Genomic DNA, 20,843 nt, shown 5'->3' on the forward strand with positions numbered 1-20,843 from the left:
CGCCTGGGCCGGACAAAGCCGGTTCCTCGCTCTAAGCGGCATAAGTCTTTAGGGACTCGAAAAAACCTCTCGAACAGCGACCGGCTCTCGCCTCATCATGACGGTCAGTTTTAGCTTTCTCCACTGAGGCGCTCGCCCAGCTCAACTGGGGCGCAATCGCAGTGGTTCTCCCAGTGCTACCTTAGCCGATACAACGGAACATAAGGTACCAAAACATGGGAGCCGGGCAAACCCAACTATTGACCCAAGACATGATTCGGAGCCGATGCATATAATGCTATAAGTTCGGGGTGCCGCACTTGTGAAAGTGTTCGGACTTATCACACCATGATGCGGGAAGCATAAGCCCCTGGTGTATTTAGCCGTACCAAAGTGTACGGATGCAACATGTCATATATGTATAAGAAAGAAATGCAATTATAAGCAAAAAGGTGCTGCATTGTTTATTCAAGAAATACTGCTGTGAATGCAGAACGATACAAATGGTGCGATAAGCAAGGGATGGGACTATTAAACATGTCCCCCTCCAGGGGTAGGCTGCGGAATGGTGTATTAAACAGATTTAATGCTCGTAATGGAGACCACCTGGATATTCGTCGTAGCCTTTCTCCTTCCCTGGCTGTTGCATCGTGAGTTCGGCAGGTCTACTGCCGGACAGGGCCTTTGATGAACGGAGTCCTGTGGGTAAAAAAAGAAAGAGAGAAAAAAAGAACGACACACTTGAGAGCCCCTGGTGTGGTTAAGCCGCATTCTGGGCCTATCGTGGTCGTGCCCCTCCCCCTATGCCCATGGTATCTCCAGAGCGTAATGATGTACGCGAAGGACCTGTCTTGAAATTTTGCAGGGGCTGGGGTTGGGGCCGCATTGCTACGCGTGCTCGGAACGTGCCAGGTGGTCTTGTTGTAGGTTACTCCGGGCGCGTTTAGCCGTGTCCGGTCGCTTAGCGGCCGGACTCGAGAATTGCCTTAAGAGGCTGCACTGTACTTCTGCCGCGAGAGCCGCTGTATGTTCCTCCGTTCGGAGAGAGCGTTCAGTGTTTCCGTTGACCGTGATGACTCCTCGAGGGCCTGGCATCTTGAGCTTGAGGTATGCGTAGTGCGGCACCGCGTTGAACTTTGCAAACGCGGTAAGTCCGAGCAGAGCATGATAGCCGCTGCGGAATGGAACTATGTCGAAGATTAACTCCTCGCTTCAGAAGTTATCCGGGGATCCGAAGACCACTTCCAGTGTAACTGAGCCTGTACAATTGGCCTCTACACCTGGTATGACGCCTTTAAAGGTCGTCTTTGTAGGTTTAATCCTTGAGGGGTCTATGCCCATTTTGCACACTGTATCCTGATAAAGCAGGTTCAGGCTGCTGCCGCCGTCCATCAGGACTCTGGTGAGGTGAAATCCATCGATGATTGGGTCTAAAACCAATGCGGCGAATCCGCCGTGGCGGATGCTGGTGGGGTGGTCCCTTCGATCAAAAGTGACCGGGTAGGAAGACCAAGGATTGAATTTCGGGGCGACTGGCTCCATCGCGTATACATCCCTAAGTGCATGCTTCCGCTCCCTTTTGGGTATGTGGGTTGCGTATATCATGTTCACCGTCCGCACTTGTGGGGGGAAACCCTTCTGTCCTTTATTGTTCGGCGGTCGGGTCTCTTCCTCGTCATCGCTATGCAGCCCCTTGTCGTTGTTTTCGGCAATTAACCTGCCTGCCTACTTGAATACCCAACAGTCCCAGTTGGTGTGGTTAGCTGGCTTTTCGGGGGTGCCGTGTATCTGGCACGAGCGGACGAGTATTCGGTCCAAATTGGACGGACCCGGAGTAGTTCTTTTGAATGGCTTTTTCCGCTGACCGGGTTTGGAGCCTCTGAATCCGGCATTGACTGCTGTATCCTCACTATTGTCGCCGTTAATGCGGCGTTTGTTTTTGTTGCGACGCGACCTGCCATTGCGGTCCTTGATATCCGGACTGCCAGAATTTTTGCTGAGGTTGTTGCTGCGGGCTAGCCAGCTGTCCTCACCCGCGCAGAAGCGGGTCATGAGTGATGTGAGGGCTGCCATGGATTTCGGCTTTTCTTGTCCTAGGTGCCGGGCAAGCCACTCGTCGCGGATGTTATGTTTGAAGGCCGCGAGGGCCTCCGCATCCGGACAGTCGACGATTTGATTTTTCTTAGTTAGGAACCGTGTCCAGAATTGTCTGGCCGATTCGTCTGGCTGCTGAATTATATGGCTTAGGTCGTCAGCGTCTGGTGGTCGCACATACGTGCCTTGGAAGTTATCGAGGAATGCGGCTTCCAGGTCTTCCCAACTCCCAATTGACTCTGCTGGCAAGCTGTTAAGCCAATGCCGGGCTGGTCCTTTAAGCTTGAGTGGGAGGTATTTGATGGCGTGGAGATCATCACCGCGGGCCATGTGGATATGAAGGAGATAGTCCTCGATCCAAACCGCGGGGTCTGTTGTGCCATCATAAGATTCAATGTTCACGGGTTTAAACCCTTCGGGGATTTGATGATCCATTACTTCATCTGTGAAGCATAGTGGGTGTGCGGCGCCTCTGTATTGGGCGATATCACGACGAAGTTCAAGAGAGCTTTGTCTACTGTGTTCGGCCCGGCCGGACTTACTGTGTCCGGCGCGACGGTTGTCGTCACGTATCATGGGGCGCCCACGCGATCCATAGATCGATCTTGATTGTCTTGCCTTATCCTCCAATATATCTCGCAAGTCCAGAGCGTTCCCCTGTGGCCTTGTGCTTCTCGAGCGCTGCCGGGGTACGGTTCTAGTGGAGGGCCTAGAGGCCTCTCTGTCGCGGCCACGGGGTGGTCGGTCAGCCGTATTGTCTGCTGGTGATGCAGGTTCATATGCCTCCTCCTCTAATCGGGGGAGCAACTTGCGTTTAGGGTAGCTTTTGGAGGGGCGTTCGAGCTCATGCTCTTCGGCCGCAAGGACTTCAGTCCATCTGTCGGCTAGCAGATCTTGATCAGCTCTAAGCTGCTGCTGCTTTTTCTTGAGGCTGTTTGCCGTGGCCATAAGCCTGCGTTTAAAACGCTCTTGTTCGACGGGATCCTCAGGCACGACGAATTCGTTGTCGTCGAGGCTTGCCTCGTCTCCGGAGGGAGGCATGTAATCCTCTACCTCTTCGTCTGCCGCTCTCTCATGAGGGCTGGCGTCTCCGTCCTCCTGTGCTGAATCTTGCTGGAGGGGGTTGTCTTCGGCACTGTCTGGGGTGTTATTATCTCCGGTGCCGGAATCTCCATTCTTGCTGTGGCGGGATTTAGAGCGGCGCCGCTGACGCCGGCGCTTGGGCTGTTTCTTGGAGGGGTCATCCTCCGCTGTTCCTTCGCCATTCCCATCCTTTGGGATATCCACCATGTATATGTCATATGATGAGGTGGCTTTCCAGTGCCCAGTAGGCGCTGGTTCTTGGTCGTCTCCGGCATCGTCGTCCATACCGTCGATGTCTTCGAAGTCGAAGTCTAGCATGTCGGTTAGATCGTCGACAGTGGCTACTAAGTGGGTGGTGGGTGGGCTTTGAATTTCTTCGTCGTCCGCATCCCAACCGTCCTGACCGCAGTCCGGCCAGGGCTCTCCTGATAACGAGAGATACTTTAGCGAACTCAAGATGTCGCCGAAAGGTGAGTGTTGAAAGATGTCCGCAGCGGTGAACTCCATGATCGGCGCCCAATCGGATTCAATTGGAGGGGGCGCGGGAGGTTCGGAGTCCGGCGAGGAGTCCGGCACCTCGGAGTCACGAGCTTCATGAGGGACAAGGTCAGTGTTCGGCTCCATCGTCGTAGAGGTTGCAGCCCCCGAGGCGGTGTCTAGCCACCCGTCCTCGATCTGCGCAGCCGGCTCCGAATTGAGGATCGGAGCGGACTCGTGTGCGGCCTCCAGGGCACTGTCCGGCTGCAGAGCTAAATCATGCCCATCGTGACAGTGCGGCGCGCTCGGCTGTGGCTCGAATCCATCGAAGATCAAGTCCCGCGGATGTCAGCCGTGAAGTTCAAACTTCCAAATCTGACCTGACGGCCAGGGGCGTAGCTTTCGATCTGCTCCAGATGGCCAAGCGAATTGGCCCGCAGTGCAAAGCCGCCGAATACGAAGATCTGTCCGGGGAGAAAAGTCTCACCCTGGACTGCGTCGTTGTTGATGATCGAAGAAGCCATCGAGCCTATCGGTGACGACACAGAGGAACTCTCAATGAAAGCACCAATGTCGGTGTCAAAACCGGCGGATCTCGGGTAGGGGGTCCCGAACTGTGCGTCTAGGCGGATGGTAACAGGAGACAAGGGACACGATGTTTTACCCAGGTTCGGGCCCTCTTGATGGAGGTAAAACCCTACGTCCTGCTTGATTGATATTGATGATGTGGGTATTACAAGAGTAGATCTACCACGAGATCAAGGAGGCTAAACCCTAGAAGCTAGCCTATGGTATGATTGTTGTTCGTCCTATGGACTAAAGCCATCCGGTTTATATAGACACCGGGGAGGGCTAGGGTTACACAGAGTCGGTTACAATGGTAGGAGATCTACATATCCGTATTGCCAAGCTTGCCTTCCGCGCCAAGGAAAGTCCCATCTGGACACGGGACGAAGTCTTCAATCTTGTATCTTCATAGTCTTGGAGTCCGGCCGATGATGACAGTTTGGATATCCGGACACCCCCTAGTCCAGGACTCCCTCAGCTACCCTCCCTCTCCACCTCTATATATATGGGCAAGGGAGGAGGGGGCACCCTAGGTTTTCCCCTGGGGGGGGGGGCTACCAGATGGGGCGCCCCCCGAGGAAAACCCTAGGTGGCTTGGCCCCCAACCATAGGGTGGCGACCCCTAGGGGGGTTTCCCCACCACTTGGCCGAGTGGGCTAGGGTTTGAGTTGCGCCCAACCCCTTGTGGGCTAGTGTGCCCCCTTTCCTTTGGCCCTTGAGGCCCCCCAACACTTTACCCCCCGAAACCCTTTTCGGTCTTCGGATGAAACCCGGTACTTGTTCTAATCATGTCAATTGACTCATCAAGGGTAGGATGCACAGGATCAACATGAGGTGCACAAGGGCGAGCAATGTACTCGTTCAAATGATATTGATTGAAAATCACAAGCATCTCATTTTTCCACTCATGAAAGTACTCTCCATCAAGTATAGGCACTCTATGTCTAAGACTCCCAATAGTAGACTCATCCATCTTCCTCCAATGGTATTTAAACCAAAGCAATGGAGACCAAAGCTCTAATACCAATTGAAAGGGATCGAGAAGAGGTGTCTAGAGGGGGGTGATTAGACACTAAGTACCAAAAGTTGCAGTTTTTAACTTCTTTAAGTTGGAGTGGAGTTTAGGCACAAGTTTAACACATACAATACATAACAAGCAAGCATGCAACGAGTATATGAGCAGCGGAAAGTAAAGCATGCAACTTGCAAGAATGTAAAGGGAAGGGATTGGAGATTTCAAACGCAATTTGGAGAGACGGTGATTTTTTAGCCGTGGTTCAGATAGGTGGTGCTATCGTACATCCACGTTGATGGAGACTTCAACCCACGAAGGGTAACGGTTGCACGAGTCCACGGAGGGCTCCACCCACGAAGGGTCCACGAAGAAGCAACCTTGTTTATCCCACCATGGTCGTCACCCACGAAGGACTTGCCTCACTAGCGGTAGATCTTCATGAAGTAGGCGATCTCCTTGCCCTTACAAACTCCTTGGTTCAACTCCACAATCTTGTCGGAGGCTCCCAAGTGACACCTAGCCAATCTAGGAGACACCACTCTCCAAGAAGTAACAAATGGTGTGTTGATGATGAACTCCTTGCTCTTGTGCTTCAAATGATAGTCTCCCCAACACTCAACTCTCTCTCACAGGATTTGGATTTGGTGGAAAGAAGATTTGAGTGGAAAGCAACTTGGGGAAGGCTAGAGATCAAGATTCATATGATAGGAATGGAATATCTTGGCCTCAACACATGAGTAGGTGGTTCTCTCTCAGAAATGGTAAGTTGGAAGTGTAGGCTTGTTCTGATGGCTCTCTCCATGAATGAAGAGTGGGTGGAGGGGTATATATAGCCTCCACACAAAATCTAACCGTTACACACAATTTACCAATCTCGGTGGGACCGAATCAACAAACACGGTCTGACCGATTTAGTAAACCTAGTGACCGTTAGGATTTTCGGTGGGACCGACATGCAACTCGGTAGGACCGATATGGTTAGGGTTAGGGCAGAATGTAATCTCGGTGAGACCGATTACACAAACTCGGTGAGACCGATTTTGGTAATAAGCTACCAGAGAATTGGTTAGGCAAACTCGGTGGGACCGATTACTCAAACTCGGTGGGACAGATTTTGGTAATAAGTTAACCAGAGAGTTTGCATTGTAATCTCGGTAGGACCGATTGCTCAAACTCAGTGAGACCGATTTTGGTAATGGACATACACAGAGAGATTACAATCCCATCTCGGTGAGACCGAGATCCCTATCGGTAAGACCGATTTGCCTAGGGTTTGTGGCAGTGGCTATGACATCTGAACTCGGTGGCGCCAGATAGAAAGAATCGGTGGGTCCGAGTTAGACTTTTGGTTTAGGACATATGTGGATGTGAGAAAGTAGTTGAGGGCTTTGGAGCATATCACTAAGCACTTTGAGCAAGCAAGCCATTAAGCAACACCTCATCCCCTCTTGATAGTATTGGCTTTTCCTATAGACTCAATGTGATCTTGAATCACTAAAATAGAAAATGTAGAGTCTTGAGCTTGGAGCTTGAGCCAATCCTTTGTCCTTAGCATCTAGAAGGGGTTCCACATCCTTTAGTCCATGCCACTCCATTGTTGAACTTGTCTGAAACATACTAGGTAAAAGTGTTAGTCCAACAAGAGATATGTTGTCATTAATTACCAAAACCACCCAGGGAGCACTTGTGCTTTCAATCTCCCCCTTTTTGGTAATTGATGACAACATACATCAAAGCGTTAGATAAAGATATAGAGAATAGAAAGTAAAGCTTTGGAAAGACATGTAACAAGCATAGGCTCCCCCTACATGTATACAATCATGTGAATATGGAATATAGAAGCATGTGAATGCATAATCATGACAGAGTAAGCAATGTGTTACATGTATCTTGGCCGTATGCATCAGAGCAAAAGATAGCAACAGATGTGTATGTGGGAAATGTACCTTCATGCTCATGAGTCCTTCTTGCAAACAATATGTACATCAACAAGAATTCCTCATACACATGACTGTGATGCATATACTTACCTTGTGGTCTTGAGTTGGCTTAGGATGGAATGAACCTGCGTAAACAAGGTTAGATAACACAGATACACCTACTAGCCAGAGCAAACAGAAGAAACCACAAGAATACCAAGACTTGAATGACATGTAGAGAGTGAGTACTAAGTACCACATAGACATGTCCCCAAAGGTAAAGATGTGCAAAGAATTTAAGGAATTTCTTTCCCTTAGATGTCTTGGTCCCCCTGAATCTAGCATGGGATACTTGGAGAAGATAGGGAACAGAAAATCAGAGCTTAAGAAAGTAAATAAACAGAGCTAAAGCAAATAAGCACATATGCCCATGTCTTTCCCCTCAAGAAGACATGTGGCATCTCTCCTCTTGAACACCAAGCATCTGGGATCCTTGAGGATTACTCTCTTCTTGAGTATTCTCTCCCCCTGTGGAAGTGATACTCTCTCTCCCCCTTTGGAAGTGATAAGCTTTGATGTGATCTCTCTCTCCCCCTTTGACATCAATTTCCAAGAAGGGCCTTCTGGAATTTGTCGTGAATGGGTTTGATCCTCGAGTCACAGCACAAATCACTGATAAAAATGTGATGCTTGTAGAGGAAAAGATTCATTGAGTGGAGCTGGATCAAAAGTAAATCAGGAACAAGTGGCAAAATGTTTTTCCTGTAGTGAAATCGGTGGCACCGAGTGGTATGCTTCGGTTGCACCGAAAGGATTCGGTTGGACCGAAAACAACAAACCGGTGAGATCGAGTTCATCGCAGAGAAAACACTTGTCACCTCAACTCACTAGACAAGTAAGATCTCACAAGGATTTGCAAGGAATTAACTGAAAGATTTGCATTGAATTGGATGCAAGGAATGCAGAATAAATAGAAAAGAAAGAAATCTAGATGAAGTTTTTTTTGAAAGGGGAAACAAACATGCATGAGACAAATGCAAGAGCACAAAAAAGAATACAAGTAAACTTCATCTAGAGATGGTCGGCGACAAGGTCACCTATGTTAGAGTATATTGACTTAGGAGTCAAGTGAGATCGCTTGATCATAGGTCATACTCATCGTTTAAGCTCAAAATGGGGTTACCATTTATCGTTTAAGCATCTTGATGTATTCACATCTTGTAGAGTTGCTTTGACTCATGACTTGGAGTAAAGCTTCTCTAAGATGGAATGACATACCTTGGGTGGTGGTGTTGATCATGTAGTTGAACTTGTGTGGGTTTCTCAAGGTTGATGTAGCTCATCACGAGTTGGGAGCACCACTTGGAATTTGAGTTCATCTACCTACATGGGTTAGTTTTTGCAAGGAAGAGCACTTGTGTGTCCAAAATGACAATCATGAAATTCAACATAGAATTTGTCAAAGGATATGTTCGAATGATTCCGTGCTTCCTTGTCTTCATCCACCATTGTGTAGAGACTTGGTGATGTAGAGATTGCTCAAGATATGAGTAGGTTACAATCTCATGGAATTAGATTCAACCAAGTACCTACATGGGTTAGATAACATGCAAGGTGCAAATATATCCAAGACATAAGATTATCATCATAAGAGATATATCAAGGATTAGTCATAAGCTCATGTCCTGCATGTATCCAATGGAGTTCCTACTCCATGTTTGAAGCATCAATGATGTGCAATTCACCTCTTAACCTACAAAACACTTTCTCATCAAGTGGTTTAGTGAAAATATCCGCTAATTGTTTTTCGGTGCGAACATGCTTAAGATTAATGTCACCCTTAGCAACATGATCTCGAATGAAATGGTGACGAACTTCAATATGCTTAGTTCGAGAGTGTTGCACGGGATTGTGAGCAATCTTGATAGCACTTTCATTGTCACAAAGTAATGGAACATGTTTCACATATATCCCATAATCTTTAAGAGTTTGGGTCATCCAAAGTAATTGAGCACAACATGAACCAGCGGCAATGTATTCCGCTTCGGCGGTGGATAAGGATACCGAGTTTTGTTTCTTGGAAGACCAAGACACAAGAGATCCACCAAGAAATTGACAAGTACCCGAAGTGGACTTTCTATCAACCTTGTCACCGGCATAGTCTGAGTCGGAGTAGCCAACAAGATCAAAAGAGGCCCTCTTAGGATACCAAATGCCAAAATTTGGTGTATGAATTAAGTATCTCACTATCCTTTTCACGGCCTTAAGATGACATTCTCTAGGGCAGCTTGATATCGTGCACACATGCACACACTTAGCATGATATCGGGACGTGAAGCACATAGATATAACAATGAACCAATCATAGAGCGATAAACCTTTTGATCGACCGGTTCACCATCTTTGGTCAAATCAAGATGTCCACTAGTAGGCATGGGTGTAGTCATACCTTTGCATTCTTGCATATTGAACTTCTTGAATAAGTCCTTGGTGTACTTCATTTGAGAGACAAAGGTACCTTCCTTAGTTTGTTTGATTTGCAAACCAAGAAAGTATTTGAGTTCACTCATCATAGACATCTCAAACTTCTCCGACATTAGCTTCCCAAACTTTTCACTAAAATGAGGGTTAGTAGAACCAAATATAATATCATCAACATAGATTTGGCACACAAATAGTTCTCCATTGACCCTTTTAGTAAAAAGATTAGAATCTATTTTTCCAATTTCAAAGCCTTTTTCAATAAGGAACTTGGTCAAGCATTTATACCACGCCCTAGGAGCTTGTTTAAGACCATAAAGAGCTTTGTGAAGTTTGTAAACATGATTTGGTTTCTTAGGATTGACAAAGCCGGGAGGTTGCTTAACATAAACTTCCTCCTCTATTTCACCATTTAGAAAAGAACTTTTAATGTCCATTTGGTATAAGGTGATATCATGGTGATTAGCATAGGCAAGTAAGATGCGAATGGACTCAAGTCTAGCAACGGGAGCATAAGTCTCACCATAGTCCATACCTTTGACTTGTGTGTAGCCTTGGGCAACGAGACGTGCTTTGTTGCGAACTACTTGTCCATCTTCATCTTGCTTGTTGTGAAACACCCATTTGGTACTGATGATGTTGTGGTTGTTTTCGGGCTTCTCAACCAATGTCCAAACTCGATTTCTCTCAAAGTTGTGTAGCTCTTCATGCATGACATTTATCAAATCCGGATCTTCCAATGCTTCTTCAACCTTCATAGGTTCAATGCTAGAGATGAATGAATAGTGTTCACAAAAGTTAGCTAAATGAGTTTTAGAGCGAGTGATTCTCCCCGTTTGGATATCGTTGTAGATTTGCTCGACGGGATGGTCTTTAGCAATTCTTGCTTGAACTCGTGAAAGCTTTTGCTTGGGTCTTGGTTGAACATCTCCTTCATCTTGTTCTTCTTCTTGGCCTTCTTCATTGTTGGCGTTGTCGTTCTCTTGTCGTGGTGGAGAAGGAGGTTGTTGACGTTCATCTTGATGCACTTTCTCGTTTTCTTCATCTTGGTGTGTCCCACTTGTGGATGCTTCCGTATCAACTCTTGGTTCACCTTGTCATGAAGTAGAAGCTTCCACTTGGACGGACGAGGTACTCTCCTTCACCTCCATTGGGCGAATCTTGCCAATAGACAAGTCTTGGATTGCTTCTGAAGGATCTTTGTCTCCTACATCAATTGGCAATTGCTCTACTTGCGAGCCGTTAGATTCATCAAACTTCACATCTACCGTTTCTTCAACCTTTCGGGTGAAATTGTTGTAGACACGGTATGTGTGAGAGTTTGAGCCATAATCAAGTAGGAAACCTTCATGAGACTTAGGAGCAAATTTAGAACGACGATGCTTATCAAGAATGTAGCACTTTGAGCCGAATACTCGAAAGTATCCAACTTGGGGTTTGTTACCGGTGAGGAGCTCGTATGCCGTCTTGCCGAGTAGCTTGTGAAGATACAAGCGATTTGTTGCATGACAAGCTGTCTCAACCGCTTCCGCCCAAAAGTGCTTTGGCGTCTTGTACTCATCAAGCATCGTTCTTGCCATTTTGATGAGCGTCCGGTTCTTCCTCTCAACAACTCCATTTTGTTGAGGTGTGTACGTAGCCGAGAACTCATGTGAAATCCCTTCTTCGTCAAGAAAGGTGTCCACATTTGTGTTCTTAAACTCCTTTACGTTGTCGCTGCGAACCTTCTTAATCTTCACTTCAAACTGATTTTGGGCCTTCTTAGCGAAGTTTTTTAAGATCTTTTGGACCTGCGATTTGTCATCGAGAAAGAACACCCACGTAAATCTTGAAAAATCATCAACTATAACTAGACCAAAAGAATTTCCACCGAGACTTTTGTAAGCGTTGGGACCAAAGAGATCCATGTGAAGTAGCTCAAGTGGCCTCCTTGTGGTCATGATGTTCTTCACGGGATGCCTTCCTCCAACCTGTTTACCTGCTTGACAAGCACTGCAAAGTCTATCCTTATCAAATATGACATCATTAACACCAAGGATATGATTCCCTTTAATAAGCTTGTCAAGGTTTCTCATGCCAACGTGACCTAGTCGTCTATGCCATAACCAACCTTTAGAGGATTTAGCAATGAAGCAAGTTCTAGGTTGAGCCTTTTTAGTGAAATCAACAATGTAAAGATCACCTCTACGTATACCGGTAAAGACCATTTTATGATTATCTCTACGAAACACTTGGCAATCTACTTCAGTGAATAAGACATTGAAACCGAAATCAGCAAGTCTAGATACTGAAAGTAAGTTGTAGCCAAGAGATTCAACGAGCATGACATTTTGTATGGAGCTATCATGTGATATGGCCACCTTACCGAGGCCAACCACCTTACGCTTTGAGTTGTCACCGAAGTGACATACTTTCGAGGACCATCGTTTTCAGCAAGCTCACGAAACATGTCTTTATCTCCGGTCATGTGATTGGTACACCCACTATCAAGAACCCATTCCTTTCCTCCTGCCATATATCCCCGAAGATTTGCCATAAGACCAAAATGTCTCATTGCGTCATCAAGATCAAAGTCATCATCATCATCCTCATCATAGTATCCATGTTCAACATCGTCATGTGGTGGATCAATTCCTAGTGGGAGCGATTCATTAGTATGAGTTCGACAATAATCTCCTCTATGAAGTTTAGTAGCTTCGGAAATAATATCGCTAATAATTCCAATGTTTCCTTTGGCACGCATAAGATTTGTAAGTTCAAATAGACAATTACCAAACATAGGATCATTGGAATTCATCTTACTCAAGGCAATAGACTTATGAAGAATTTCACCTAGATTTTTCAAGGAATAATTTGGAAAGCGTTCCTCAAGGAATTTCCATATAGTGTAGGCACACTCAAGAGTAGACAAGTTTCTAGGCAAGCCTCTAGTGATAAGATTAACAGTTCTAAGATTCCTAATCATGTCAATTGACTCATCAAGGATAGGATGCATAGGATCAACATGAGGTGCACAAGGGCTAGCAATGTACTTGTTCAAATGATATTGATTGAAAATCACAAGCATCTCATTTTTTCACTCATGAAAGTACTCTCCATCAAGTATAGGCACTCTATGTCTAAGACTCCCAATAGTAGACTCATCCATCTTCCTCCAATGGTGTTTAAACCAAAGCAATGAAGACCAAAGCTCTGATACCAATTGAAAGGGACCGAGAAGAGGTGTTTAGAGGGGGGGTGGGGTGATTAGACACTAAGTACCAAAAGTTGCAGTTTTTAACTTCTTTAAGTTGGAGTGGAGTTTAGGCACAAGTTTAACACATACAATACATAACAAGCAAGCATGCAACGAGTATATGAGCAGCGGAAAGTAAAGCATGCAACTTGCAAGAATGTAAAGGGAAGAGATTGGAGATTTCAAACGCAATTTGGAGAGACGGTGATTTTTTAGCCGTGGTTCAGATAGGTGGTGCTATCGTACATCCATGTTGATGGAGACTTCAACCCACGAAGGGTAACGATTGCGCGAGTCCACGGAGGGCTCCACCCACGAAGGGTCCACGAAGAAGCAACCTTGTTTATCCCACCATGGTCGTCGCCCACGAAGGACTTGCCTCACTAGCGGTAGATCTTCATGAAGTAGGCGATCTCCTTGCCCTTACAAACTCCTTGGTTCAACTCCACAATCTTGTCGGAGGCTCCCAAGTGACACCTAGCCAATCTAGGAGACACCACTCTCCAAGAAGTAACAAATGGTGTGTTGATGATGAACTCCTTGTTCTTGTGCTTCAAATGATAGTCTCCCCAACACTCAACTCTCTCTCACAGGATTTGGATTTGGTGGAAAGAAGATTTGAGTGGAAAGCAACTTGGGGAAGGCTAGAGATCAAGATTCATATGATAGGAATGGAATATCTTGGCCTCAACACATGAGTAGGTGGTTCTCTCTCAGAAATGGTAAGTTGGAAGTGTAGGCTTGTTCTGATGGCTCTCTCCACAAATGAAGAGTGGGTGGAGGGGTATATATAGCCTCCACACAAAATCTAACCGTTACACATAATTTACCAATCTTGGTGGGACTGAATCAACAAACTCGGTCTGACCAATTTAGTAAACCTAGTGACCGTTAGGATTTTCGGTGAGACCGACATGCAACTCGGTAGGACCGATATGGTTAGGATTAGGGCATAACGTAATCTCGGTGAGACCGATTACACAATCTCGGTGAGACCGATTACACAAACTCGGTGAGACCGGTTTTGATAATAAGCTAGCCAGAGAGTTGGTCAGGCAAACTCGGTGGGACCGATTACTCAAACTCGGTGGGACCGATTTTGGTAATAAGTTAACCAGAGAGTTTGCATTGTAATCTCGGTAGGACCGATTGCTCAAACTCGGTGAGACCGATTTTGGTAATGGACATACACAGAGAGATTACAATCCCATCTCGGTGAGACCGAGATCCATATCGTTAAGACCGATTTGTCTAGGGTTTGTGGCAGTGGCTATGACATCTGAAATCGGTGTCGCCGGATAGAAAGAATCGGTGGGTCCGAGTTAGACTTTTGGTTTAGGACATATGTGGATGTGAGAAAGTAGTTGAGGGCTTTGGAGCATATCACTAAGCACTTTGAGCAAGCAAGTCATTAAGCAACACCTCATCCCCTCTTGATAGTATTGGCTTTTTCTATAGACTCAATGTGATCTTGGATCACTAAAATAGAAAATGTAGAGTCTTGAACTTGAAGCTTGAGCCAATCCTTTGTCCTTAGCATCTAGAAGGGGTTCCACATCCTTCAGTCCATGCCACTCCATTGTTAAACTTGTCTGAAACATACTAGGTAAAAATGTTAGTCCAACAAGAGATATGTTGTCATTAATTACCAAAACCATCCAGGAAGCACTTGTGCTTTCAATTAGACGATAATTAGAAGCCACACGATGATCTTGATCCCCCGCCAGGTTTCTTGCCGTGCTGATCTAGCCAAAGTTATAAAAGGAGCATTCTCTCATGAGAACGAGTGAAAATTAGAACGAACCAACCATGTGAACCCAATATGTTTTTGGTCTACAATTTTTACTGTCAAAGAGGGACAATTATAGTAACTTAAGGAATACTATAGACATTCACTGGTCAGAGAGGGAAAAAGTCATGCAATACGCCCTCACACAACTCTATCCCTACCAACCGATGCTAACACATGGGCAATACCATTGGCCTACGATTTGTTATCACCGCACCCATGGATTAATCTGTTGGATGTGAAGGTGACATCCATGTCAAATCCGATCCCCCAATGCCGGATTAGATGGCTGCTTAATTTTGTAATGAGCATTTGTCGTCTTCTTCACCACTGATTGTTCTCCACGGAAAGGTTAAACATATACATCCGCAAAAAAAAGAGGAAAGGTTAAACATATGTTTTTTAAAGGCTAACCAGGAAATCCATGTGTCTGGATTAGAGTCGCGGGGATGGCAACGAAGTCAAACGGCAGTCCAGTCAGCTGTCAAGCCCGATTGCCTTGAGCAATCAACACAGGCACAGCTCAGCCAGCGTTGCCGCTGGTCCACGAGCACGCCCGTCCGGCCGTCCCCGTCTCTCTCTCTCTGCTGCCCGTGCGCCGTGCGGCCCAATCGCCAGGCCAGACGATGGTTCGCCGAAACTTCCACGGCGCACCGCGCGCCCCCTCCGTGCACTCGACCCACCACGTACGCCCGATCCCGTCCGCACCGCCCGTCGCAGGCCATCCGCTGCGCGTGAGCTCACCGCGCGGACGGACGTGGACGGAGCGCACCACGCAGGCGGGCCACGCCCGCGTGGGTGTCGACACTTCCGCCGATTCACCAGGCCGTAGGGCTCGCGCGAGGCCGATCCCGCGCCTCTCAAAAACTCCAGCCCGCCTCCATTTCCCCCCATTTATCCTCCCCCTCCTCGCGCTCCCGAAACTCGGCTGGCCGCCACCTCCCCTCTCTCCCCTCCCTCCCTCCCTCGGGTCGCCACTCAGGTACGCACCGTCGGAGCTCGTCGGCCCGCGATATCTCTACCCTCGTCAGGACCGAGTCGAATCAGCAGTCGTCCTGTAGATTCCGCGCTGATCTCCGCTGTTTTTCGGTCTGTTTTTGCGCATCTGCCAGGTGGGAGATTGGAATATCTGTCTGCCTTAACCGCCACCCCCTGCATGCTCTGCGGCGGCGGCGGCGGCGGCGTATCGATGGTCATGGACGCCGCGCTGCACGACTGGTGCGGGCCGCTGCCCGGCGGATCCAAGCTGCCAATCTACCCCCAAATCCCCGACGGGTTCACCGCGGAGGAGCTCGAGTCGCTGCTGCTCTTCCCGCCCGACGGCGCCGACGCGGGCGCCTACCTGAATGCCGCCGCGGCGCCGCCCCTGCTCCCGTCCCCGCCCGCCTCCGCCGACAGCGCGTCGTCGCCGCCGCCGAGAGACGCCTTGGTCTCTTCACCGGCTGCGGCGGCGGCGGCGGGCCAGGCGCAGCCGGACGACTCGGAGGTGTTCTCGGACATCGTGCTGGGCTACATCAACCGCATGCTCATGGCCGAGGACATCGACGAGAAGTTCGATCACTACCCGGCCCACCAGGCGCTGCTCGCCGCCGAGAAGCCCTTCCTCGAGATCCTCGCCGACCAGCCGCCCTGCTCGGGCGGGAGCACGGTCGAGAGTCCCGACGGCAGCAGCGTCACCACCAACTCCTTCAACAGCCTCGCCACCTGCAACTGCGCCGCGCCTTCCGGTGGCCTCCGCGCCATGCAGGCGCCGCCCGCTCTCGAGTTCCCTACGGCGGAGTTCCTGCAGCCGCCGCAGTTCTACCAGGATCTGAGCCCCGAGAGCTGCGTGGTGGAAGCAGGCGGTGCGTGGCCGTACGACGCCATGGAATTTAACCCTCTTCCCGACGCGTTGCTTTCGCAGTCGTCCTCCTTCGCATCTTCAAATGGCAGCAGCGTTGCATTTTCAGAGGGCTTCGAGCCGTGGCTCAGCACGGCGGGTGCTGTGCCTGATGCTGGCTTGAGCGATTTTGTTCTGCAGAGCCAGCAAGCAGCGCAGTTCAGCCGAGGATTTGAAGAGGGAAGCAGATTTCTGCCTCAAGAGAGCAAGCTTGTGATTGACGTCGACAGTTTACCGTCAGTTTGGGTTAAAGAAGATAAGAAGGTTGTGGAGGTCAAGAGAGAGAAGGCTGATGCTGAAGTAGCAATTCACCGAGGAAAGAAGCATTTCTATGGTGACGACCTGGATGCAGATGAAGTGAGATGCTGCAAGCATTCAGCGCCTGTGGTCGACGCGGATCACCTTGTGCGGGAGATGATGGACAAGGTCTTGCTATGCAACGGCGAGACATGCTCTAGAGGTGTCAAGGAACTGCGTGAGGCCCTACAGCACGATGTGGCAGCTCATTCAGGTGGTGCCCATGGCAAAGGGTCTGGCCATGGCAAGGGCCGAGGCAAGAAACAGGTCAAACAACCCAAGAAGGAGGTGGTCGACTTGGAGACTCTCCTCATTCATTGTGCGCAGTCGGTTTCCATTGATGACCGGCGGAGTGCAACTGATCTCCTGAAGCAGATCAGGCAGCATGCATCTGCCAATGGTGATGGTGACCAGCGGTTGGCGCACTGCTTTGCCAATGGTCTTGAGGCGAGGCTTGCTGGTAATGGAAGTCAGATATACAAGTTACATACCATATCACGGTTTGCATGCGCTGATATTCTGAAAGCGTACCAACTCTACTTAGCAGCTTGCCCATTCAAGAAGATCTCTCATTACTTTGCCAATCAAACCATTATGAATGCTGTGGAGAAAGCCAAGAAAGTTCACATTGTCGACTTCGGCGTATACTATGGCTTTCAGTGGCCATGTCTCATTCAACGGCTAAGTAAAAGGCCTGGAGGCCCCCCAGAACTTCGGATCACAGCAATAGACACACCTCAGCCTGGTTTTCGCCCAGCAGAGCGCATCGAGGAGATTGGAAGATATCTAAGTGATTATGCTCAGACCTTCAAAGTTCCTTTCAAATACCATGGCATCGCATCTCAATTTGAGGCTGTTCGGGTAGAGGATCTCCACATTGAGAAGGACGAGATTCTGATTGTCAACAGCATGTTCAGGTTCAAGACTCTGATGGATGAGAGCGTGGTAGCTGAGAGCCCAAGGAACATGGTATTGAACACAATAAGGAAGATGAAGCCACATGTGTTCATTCATGGGGTCACTAATGGATCCTATAATGCACCATTCTTCGTCTCACGCTTCCGGGAGGCATTGTTCCAGTTCTCTGCTCACTTCGACATGTTGGAGGCTAACATTCCCAGGGATAATGAGGAGAGGCTGCTCATTGAGTCGACTATTTTCAGTCGGGAGGCAATTAATGTAATATCTTGTGAGGGAATGGAGAGGATGGAGAGGCCAGAGACCTACAAGCAGTGGCAGGTGCGGAATCAGAGAGCTCGGTTCAAGCAGCTCCCGCTGGACCAGGAAATCATGAAGCGTGCACGGGAGAAAGTGAAGTGCTACCACAAGAATTTCATCATCGACGAGGACAACGGGTGGTTACTACAAGGATGGAAGGGGCGTATCCTGTACGCGCTCTCAACATGGAAGGCGAACCCCCAATTCTAGCTTCTGTAAATGGTGACCTGTTCATATTTTTGGACTCTAGAGCTGATTGGTCCTGGCCAACAACCCATTAGTAGGTAAAAAAATGCTATTTGAACCGGCGCCAAAGGAACAAAAACATTTGTTCACCAGTGACATGGTTCATTTGTTTGTTGATGCAGATGATGAACCTGATTACTCTCCTGTAGCATCTGCCTGTTGTATGTGCTGCCCATGCACGGTTAGTTTTCACAGGAACAGTTAGCATTTTTGGTGGAGCAGGCTACTTATGTTAGATGTAGCATATAGGTTCTTCTTGCATTGTCAGTCTTGTATTATATTCGTTCCTCCAGAGTACTATGCAGTAATGTTTCAGCAAGTAATGGTCAGCCTTTTTCATTTGCTTGGTTGAAATTGTAAAATACACCTTGTCTTGATTTCCAATATGTAAAGAATGCCTCTTTGCATTGCAAGCTCGTGCACTCATATATCCCTCTACTGTTTCGTCTTCCGTTCTTATCTTATTAATCTTGTTTTACATGCTGCACAGTCCTACCAGTCACCAATAGTTAGTCTCATTTGCCAGAGAGTGATACAATATATCTGGTCACTCAAATGTGACTGCTGTTGTACCTAACGAATAATGTTTTGAGATAGATAATAGTGAAATACAAAATCCCAGTCTGTTGAGTGACACAGTCATTGGCTGGTTTTTTGCCCTTTCACTTGTCATGGTGTGAAAAATGCCATAGTGTTGGTTCCTATGATACATTTGGACCCCGATCAAATGGCGTGTTTTATGAAACAATCAGTATTGTATCTTTTCAAGTTGATGTTTTTTTTTCCTTCTTCCAAATGTTAGGTTGATAGTTAATCTTATTGCCAGCTCATATAGACCAGCAAACTGAGTTCTTGAGCTTCCTAACCACAACTCATATAGTTTAGCTTGTCGTGTCTTTTCAGTTGCCTGTCCAATTTTCAGTTGCTTATCCATTGCTCATCTTTTTGCTGGTTTTGAGCCTAGCGAATTAACAGGCGAACCACCAGCAGGTACGCAGCTACGGCCACATAAATACATGATGGACCAGGAGACGTGTATGCTACAGCTCCAAACGTGTACCCAGGCCTGGGCATCTAGAAGAATATGGCCGACAACGTGTGAAACTGTTGGGCACGACAGTTTGCGAGATTGATCCTCCTGCTGCTGCAACTGGCTGAAACCGATCGCCCGCCATGGCGCCATGGACATCGCTTTCCCCTGAAAAGCAACGGCGCATCAGACCAAAGTTTAGGCAACCTCCCTTTTCGCCGTATGTACTGTCGTCGATTCCTCATGCACCGGGGAGATGGCAGAAAAGATTGGGCCAAAGAAGAATCCAGGCATGCCGGCACTGCATTGCAAGGAAGAAACACCTCAAAGCTGCAACAGCGATGGTAGATACTGTACCTCGCAGATGCTGCGGGGAATCTACGCCTTGGAAGGAGCCCAAGCCGAGGTGTAGCTAGTCTGGAGAAGTCTGTAAAACTGGTGGATACAATTACAGTCCAACACAACACCGCGACGGCGACCGCTGAAAGTTACCGCGAAAGCCACCGCAGCTCCGCGATAACAATTACGGACAAAAGGCATGTCGCGGTCATCATCGCGAGTAATCGGAGATAAAATGTGTCAAATTACTAGCGACTGGAGTGCAACATATGCCGTTCACACTAGGTCATCAGGCTGGCAAGGTTCGCTGAACCTGATCTGCGGAGGTGGAGTGGAGCAGTTCGTGGCTGCGATCGAGGGCGAATCAGGCGGAAGACACCTGAATATTATACTGCTCCCGCTAGATTCGGTAGGATCAAGCGGGATAATTATAAGGGCGCAGCTGCAGCAGATTTTATTCGATCGTGCAGCGAGATGGCGGTGGCGGTGTGCTTGTGAGCTTTGTTAAAGTAATCCGGTGTCACGGTGTAAAGGACAAGCCGGGCGTCATATGCGGGAACAGGGTTTCGCCTAGTCGTTCATCCTGTGCGCGGTGGTCATGTGAGGCATAGACCTGGGAGATCTGAAAAGGATTTAATTATGTTATCGATGAACCAAATCTGAAACATAGGAGTGCGACTTGGACCGTTCAGTGAGGAGCTCCTATTGGGCGCTTCAGGCGCCAGGGGAAGCACCCTGGCGCCCAGGCGCCAACCCTGGTGGGCCGGCCCATTGGAGGGAGATAGATTGCATTAGAAAAATAGAAAAAAAATGGTAAGAAAAATCCTGAACTAAAAAATGTTCATGGTTTTGAAGAAAAGTTCAAAAAGTTTATTGAATTTAAAAACAAATTCAACGAAAAAGAAAAAAGTTCATGGATTTAAAAGAAAAGATCATCCAATTTGAAAAGGTTCATATAAAATGAAAAAAAGATAATCGAATTAAAAAAATGTTCATCAAACTTTTTAAATATTATTATTCGGAAAACATCATCGAATTTGAAAAAAGGTCAGGAATTTTGGAAAAAAAATGGTGCATTTAGGAAAACAAAAAAAGTCCAAATAAAAAATATAAAGAAACAAGAAAAAAGAAAAAAAACGAATATAAACATGGGGAAACTGAACAGCGAACTGGAAAATCGAGAAAGGTAATAAGA

At 47.6% G+C, this 20,843-nt stretch overlaps 1 protein-coding gene across 2 annotated transcripts; it reads left to right on the plus strand.

Moving 5' to 3' along the window:
- The first annotated feature begins 15,453 nt into the window (after positions 1 to 15,453).
- Positions 15,454 to 18,692, plus strand: LOC123071381 (scarecrow-like protein 9). Of its 2 annotated transcripts, XR_006434297.1 has the most exons (3): positions 15,454 to 15,621; positions 15,752 to 18,317; positions 18,402 to 18,692. XR_006434297.1 is itself a non-coding variant. In XM_044494925.1 (2 exons), exon 2 carries the CDS (start codon positions 15,796 to 15,798, stop codon positions 18,241 to 18,243), a length of 2,448 nt encoding a protein of 815 aa, XP_044350860.1. In that variant the 5' UTR covers positions 15,454 to 15,621; positions 15,752 to 15,795; the 3' UTR covers positions 18,244 to 18,692. The 2 variants fall into 2 exon arrangements, 1 of the variants encoding a protein (XP_044350860.1); XM_044494925.1 differs by having other exon boundaries at positions 15,752 to 18,692.
- The last annotated feature ends 2,151 nt before the right edge of the window (positions 18,693 to 20,843 follow it).

The sequence above is a fragment of the Triticum aestivum genome, chromosome 3B, assembly GCF_018294505.1.
Source record: "Triticum aestivum cultivar Chinese Spring chromosome 3B, IWGSC CS RefSeq v2.1, whole genome shotgun sequence".
Classification (NCBI taxonomy): domain Eukaryota; kingdom Viridiplantae; phylum Streptophyta; class Magnoliopsida; order Poales; family Poaceae; genus Triticum; species Triticum aestivum.